The sequence below is a fragment of the Rhinoderma darwinii genome, chromosome 4 (assembly GCF_050947455.1).
Source record: "Rhinoderma darwinii isolate aRhiDar2 chromosome 4, aRhiDar2.hap1, whole genome shotgun sequence".
In the NCBI taxonomy this organism is placed as follows: domain Eukaryota; kingdom Metazoa; phylum Chordata; class Amphibia; order Anura; family Rhinodermatidae; genus Rhinoderma; species Rhinoderma darwinii.
This window is the reverse complement of record NC_134690.1, coordinates 82,810,414-82,816,365: the sequence shown is the minus strand read 5'-3', so window position 1 is coordinate 82,816,365 and position 5,952 is coordinate 82,810,414. Positions and strand designations below refer to the sequence as shown.

The following is a 5,952-nucleotide window of genomic DNA, read 5'->3' as shown; positions in this document are numbered from 1 at the left end:
GATGTTTTGGCAAGTACTCGTGTTTCTCACGGCATCTTTTACGGACGTTATTGGAGCTGTTTTTCAATGGAGTCAATGAAAAACGGCTCCAAAAACGTCCCAAGAAGTGACATGCACTTCTTTTTCGCGGGCGTATTTTTATGCGCCGTCTTTTGACAGCGACACGTACAATTACACCTCATGGGAACAGAACATCGTAAAACCCATTGAAAGCAATGGCCAGATGTTTGTAAGAGTAATGGAGCCGTTTTTTGAGGCGTAATTCGAGGCGTTTTTTTCATCTGAAAACAGTGCGTGTGAACATACCATAACACTGAAAGAAAGGAGGGGAGAACACGTGATGTCAGCCCTGAGTGTGCAGTGAGCTGTCAGATCTATGACAGAAGCAGCAGCACAGCCAGCTGTAGCGCCCGCTGCCGCAAACCGCCAGCCTTCCCCTCTTACAAGCGGATGTGACCGTAGGACTGTGTACCTTCCCAGGGATGCCAGCATGCTGTGCGCTCTGATTTCTCTCCCCGTCTGTCCTATAGGTTGCGCGCACGCGCTCGTGCCAAGCCTTAAAGGGCCAGCATGCGCACAAGTAAAATTATATCTATCCCTAAGCACCCCGTCCTTTAAAAGGAGCCCTGCCCCTTTCCTCAGTGCCTGGGCAATGTTGTGTCTTCCCAGTGTTTGTCATGCAAATGGTTCAATAGCTGTATCCAATATCCAGTATCTGAGTCCAGTGCCCGTTCAAGACCATTATCTGAGACTTCTTTGTTCAAGTAAAGTGTCCTAGAGGACTTCACCATCTGTGTCCGGTGTTTTTGCCAAGTCCATTTTCCGAGGTGACTTCTGTGTTCAAGTCCATTGTCCGAGACGACATCTGTGTTCAAGTCCAGTATCCGAGAGAAGTCTGGCACAATCCAGCTTCCGATAGTCCGGCACAAGCCAGCTCCTGATAGTCCAGCACCAGCTTGCTTCTGATTATCTGGCACAAGCTTAGAAACCCAGGTACTTTCTCCTTAGTGACTGTCATTGACATTTTGTTTGACCAGAGGCAGAGCGGCCCACTGGGGCACAAACTCCACAGCCTCGACACCAGCTATGTACAGGGATTGCACAGACTCTAGAGCAACAAAATACTGGAACATTTTTAATAAAGACTATTTAGAAAGTTGTTTCATTTTACATTTAGGGACCAAAGGAACAAGAAAAAAAGCCCACCCATGAACCTTACAACCAATAAATACATTTCTTCATTGCTTGTAAATGTCTTCTTTACTCTAGACTTCTGCTGATGCCTCTCCTGAATGTCGATGATGAGCGGACGTCCCTCATGTAGTGTCAGTAAATTCTCCAGTGCGATCAGAAGGGAGGACATTATCCCATCACACAGACCCCCATGTGTCGCTTTCATACAAGAAATGACTCAGACAACGTAAGGAGTGTTAAACTATATGAATTTTATTGTTGTGTGTATGTGTGTGTTGTGATTGTGTGTTACCTCCCATCACTCACAAAGAGCGTAGAGCGACACTCAGGACAGGCAAAACCCCCAGTGGAGGAAACCTGCAGGGAAACCATGGCCGCTGTACTGTCCTTCCTCTGGCATACTAAGAGAGGTTAACGCTATATAACGTATGTGCGCATGTACAGTATACATGTGTATATGTGGATTCCCCCATACAAGGAATAGAGCCAGAAAATGTAAAAAGTGACTGTGTTACTATGTGCAGTGTGTCAGTGAGTATGATTGTGTATAGTTATGTATGTGTGTGTGTAAGTATTAGTGTGTATGTATTTATTATGTGTTTTTGTGTGCGTGCATGCATGTGTTATACATTACCTGCTCCTCATGTTTGGTCATCCATCATGGTCTTCATCTCTCTTGTGGATCAGGCAGCAGAACCTCTTGGGTGGGAATAGAGGTACAAGAGAAAACGTTCAGCAACATGTGGATTAGAAGATCCATTACTGAATTTTACTTAGAACTTTTGACATCATTTTTTCCTACCTACTTCTTTGCAACACCAACATTTTACTTACCAGCGTTATTATTAGTCAGGGACCTCAATCGGTGTCTCCGGGTCCACTGCTGTGTCTATCCGGCTAATGATGTTTCCTTCCACTTTCCACATGCACGGATGCAAAATGATGTTTCTACAACGGGCACAGGACAGCGCGCTCTTCCATGGGCCTCGGGTGTAAAACTCCTCTTTATTTCTCCTTGACGCACGTATGGCCCAGCTGTGATGGTTTCGCCTGTTTCTCATCCATGCCCAGTGGAAAGGGTCTTGTGCCATGATCTAAAATGGAATAGTAAATGAGGTAAAATTGGCTTCTCATCACAGACTCTTAATCAAAGACGGCATTTGTTCTGTTTTTTATTACTGACCAGATCACATGTGGTCCGGGCCACCCACGCTCTAAAGTCCATCCGGCGGAGCAACTGGTCGCGTTGGTGATGCAGCTCTTCTGTCTTCACTTCCCAGTCACTTTCTAAGGCCCACGCGTAGATCTCGTCTCTGAAGTCCTCGTCCTCCTCGAACTGGTTCGCTAGAAATCTGAAAGAAAATAAAAATTATTCACGACACATGGAAGAGCAGTGCACTGTATACGTCTATATCTCAATGTAAAGGAAACTTGTGTTACTATAAATGATAGGGATGGTGTCCAAGGATGTTGGAATGACCCCACAAGGTCAGAAGGCTACATAGTAAAATCTATAGGTTTGATGTTTTCTCTTTGGATATTAAAATGTTTAAATATTTTTATTTTACTGCTAAAACATGACCATAATTGTTTTGTAACCTATAAGGGATAAAGCTAATGTAAAGCACATGAACCACAACTACTTGAGAGTATTCCTTCAAACATGTGATACGTGAATATACTCACAGGGATGCAAAGAAATTCTCTCTATATTCCTCGGTACGCAGTCCGGCTCTCTTGAAGTACACGAGGACCATGGCCAGGAGATACTAGTGGAAGAAGAAAAGACGTTAGAATTTGGAGATAGAGAAATGGTCTCTTCTTATGTCTTCTCTTTATGTGGTGATTCTATTTATATGTTTATTAATGTCGGTCCATAATCCTAACACATAAGTCACAGGTTTATCCTCATTGTTCTGAATCTAATATTATTATCTCACCAAGGATGTAGATGTAAAGTAGAATCTCTCTTAATGCCACATAAACCCTTTTATTCAAATCTGATCTTTCTTGTCAGTCGTGTCTCTATCTGGCTGATTGTCTATTCATTTTGTTATTCTAAAATTACCTTGTCCGAAATCCTCAAACAGATGTCCTTGGCCAAAAACAGCTGGATGTGCTCATCATCTAACAAAAAAGTTGAATTACAATTCTTTAAATCCAAAATAGTACATGAATTACATGAACTACAAAGAATTACAGTTTTTTTGGGGACTATCCTCTGCAGCCCCTTTATTGATTACGGCAGCCCCTTTATTGTTTACCCAGTCATAGCACCATATATATGGTTGTGGCTATGCCTGGTACTGCAGATCAGTCCCATTCAATTTATTGGGACTGAGCTGCAGTGAAATGAAGTACCAGACACAGCCACATCTATATGTATGGCGCTATGCCTGAGTAAACAATAAGGCCTCATGCACACGGCCGTACCCGTAATCACGGCTCGCGATATTGCGGGCAGTGCCGGCCGCCCGTATTTTCGGCTCGTGCTCCCATACAAAGTAAGAGAGCACGGACTGTAAAAAGCAAAAGATAGGACATGTCCTATCTTTTGCAGTACACTTCTATGGCCCGGACACCTTCCTGTAAATAAACGGGAAGGTGTCCGTGGACAATAGAGGTGAATGGGTCTGTAATTGCGGACCGCAATTACGGACGTTTTTTACGGTCGTGTGCATGGGGCCTAAAGGATTCTTAACAATCGCTGGAACACTGCAGCTGCTTTACTTTGCTTATCCTGGTGGTGCCAGGAGTCAAACCCCCACTGATAAAATATTGATGGCTCATTCTAATGACAGTCTATCGATAATACAGCGTAACAGTCATTTCAGGTAACTTTTCAGAATAAGCTGTCTTATGTGTGTACAGGAGAACAAATGTTGTAAATTATAGCAGAAGATTTCACTCTGTAAGTCGTAGCAAGGTAGAGGCCATTGTCGGGCTCAATACTTTGCCCCCCTGATCATACAATACAATGAAGTAAATTTAAAAAATGTACTCACCTCAACGCTTCACTTCGCTTCTCCCCACTGGGTCGCCTTAGGCTCTCCCTGCAGGCCGCAGCTCATACAAGTTACTGACGCTGGACGTTGTATGTGACGCAGCACTGAGGTCGTTGAATGCTGCATCACATATATGGCCTTGTATGTTGTACGAGCCGCAGCATGCTGAGAGAGAATCAGGAGAAGAGGAGCGGTGAGCATATATTTGTTATCTTCTGTCCGATCCTGGGATGAGAGGCATAGGGCCGCGGTCACGTTCGCACACCCTGCGAGTGCAATTTTTACACCACAATTGTGCTGCGTGGCCAGCTGAAAGGTGCATCAAATTTATTAAGAGGCATTCGCTTCTTATTACATGTGTGGCATCCTACTCCAGCGAACTGTTTATTAAGACCGGGGTATGAAACGCCAGTCCTAATAAATCGCCCTCTTTGTGTCTGGTCAGAATCATTGGAAGGTGCAGTGAATCTTACCGAGGAGATTGTAGAAAGCAGTCCGTTCTTCTGGCTGCAGGGTATGCTCCTTCCTCCTCTTCCGGCACTCGTCTATCATGTAGGTCAGTGAACTGTGATAGAAGAAATAGATATTACAGTCAGCAGTCCAATGGAAAATATCAAATACAGACAATTATGTGTTAATAAGTTTACAATGAATTAAAAATTAAATGAATAAATGACAGGGAAATCTTAGTAAAATCCATGTTTAAGAACATTTCCTGGTGGTCTGTCTCCGGGGTTAGTGCTGTCACCTCTCAGAGCATTAGTTAAAGAGGCTCTGTCACTAGACTCTCAAATCCCTATCTCCTATTGCATGGGATCGGCGCTGCAATGTAGAGAACAGTAATGTGTTTTTTTTTTTAAAAACGTTCATTTTTGGCCAAGTTATGAGCTATTTTATATATATGCAAATGAGGTTTGAAATGGACAACTGGGCGTTTTTTTTTCGTTAGGTGTATTGTGTTTTTAACTGGGCGTGTTTACGTGTATGACGCTGAGCAATCAGTGACCAGTCAGCATCATACACTCATCTCCATTCATTTACACAGCAGCGATGTGCAGCCACATAAACAGAGATTAACGTTAATCAAGTATCCTGATAATGAATACACATGATCATCCAGCCTGGACGTCATGTGTATTCAAAATCCTGACACTTCTGACTCTTTTCTTTGAGATTTCTAGCAAGTGAAACGAAATCTCGTTTACCTCCGTAATCTCGCGAGATTTCGCTTCCCTTGCCGGAGTCTCACAGAAAAGAGTCAGAAGTGTCAGGGTTCTGAATACACATGACGTCCAGGCTGGATTTCATGTGTATTCATTATCAGGACACTTGATTAACGTTAATCTCTGTTTATGTGGCTGCACATCGGTGTTGTGTAAATCAATGGAGAGGAGTGTATGACGCTGACTGGTCATTGATTGGTCAGCGTCATGCACGTAAACACGCCCAGTTAAAAACACAATACACGCCCAGTTGGACATAACGAAAAAAAAACGCCCAGTTGTCCATTTCAAACCTCATTTGCATATATATAAAATAGCTCATAACTTGGCCAAAAATGAAAGTTTTTTAAAAAAAAAAACGTTACTGTTATCTACATTGCAGCGCCGATCTCATGCAATAGGAGATAGGGATTTCAGAATCAGGTGACAGAGCCTCTTTAACCCCTTCCCGCTCCTTGACGTACTATTACGTCATGGCAGCTGTATCGTTCGCGCTCCATGCCGTAATAGTACGTCTCGGGAGTAACGGC

At 43.4% G+C, this 5,952-nt stretch overlaps 1 protein-coding gene across 1 annotated transcript; it reads right to left on the bottom strand.

The window, feature by feature from the left end:
* Positions 1-1,425: 1,425 nt before the first annotated feature.
* Positions 1,426-4,758, bottom strand: LOC142760753 (speedy protein 1-B-like). Its single transcript, XM_075863931.1, has 6 exons — positions 4,673-4,758; positions 3,263-3,321; positions 2,881-2,963; positions 2,378-2,546; positions 2,029-2,288; positions 1,426-1,893 (listed from the first exon to the last, which is right to left on the bottom strand). Exons 1-5 carry the CDS (start codon positions 4,749-4,751, stop codon positions 2,040-2,042), a joined length of 639 nt encoding a protein of 212 aa, XP_075720046.1. The 5' UTR covers positions 4,752-4,758; the 3' UTR covers positions 1,426-1,893; positions 2,029-2,039.
* Between the last annotated feature and the right edge of the window lie 1,194 nt (positions 4,759-5,952).

Bases quoted from the DNA above. Each gene is read 5' to 3' on its own strand.
- LOC142760753 (XM_075863931.1), bottom strand. From the start codon at position 4,751: ATGATAGACGAGTGCCGGAAGAGGAGGAAGGAGCATACCCTGCAGCCA. The intron at 2,964-3,262 runs GTAATTTTAGAA...TTCTTCCACTAG, and splicing joins GTTTGAGGATTTCGGACAAG to TATCTCCTGGCCATGGTCCT. The intron at 2,289-2,377 runs GTCAGTAATAAA...ATTCCATTTTAG, and splicing joins CCCGGACCACATGTGATCTG to ATCATGGCACAAGACCCTTT.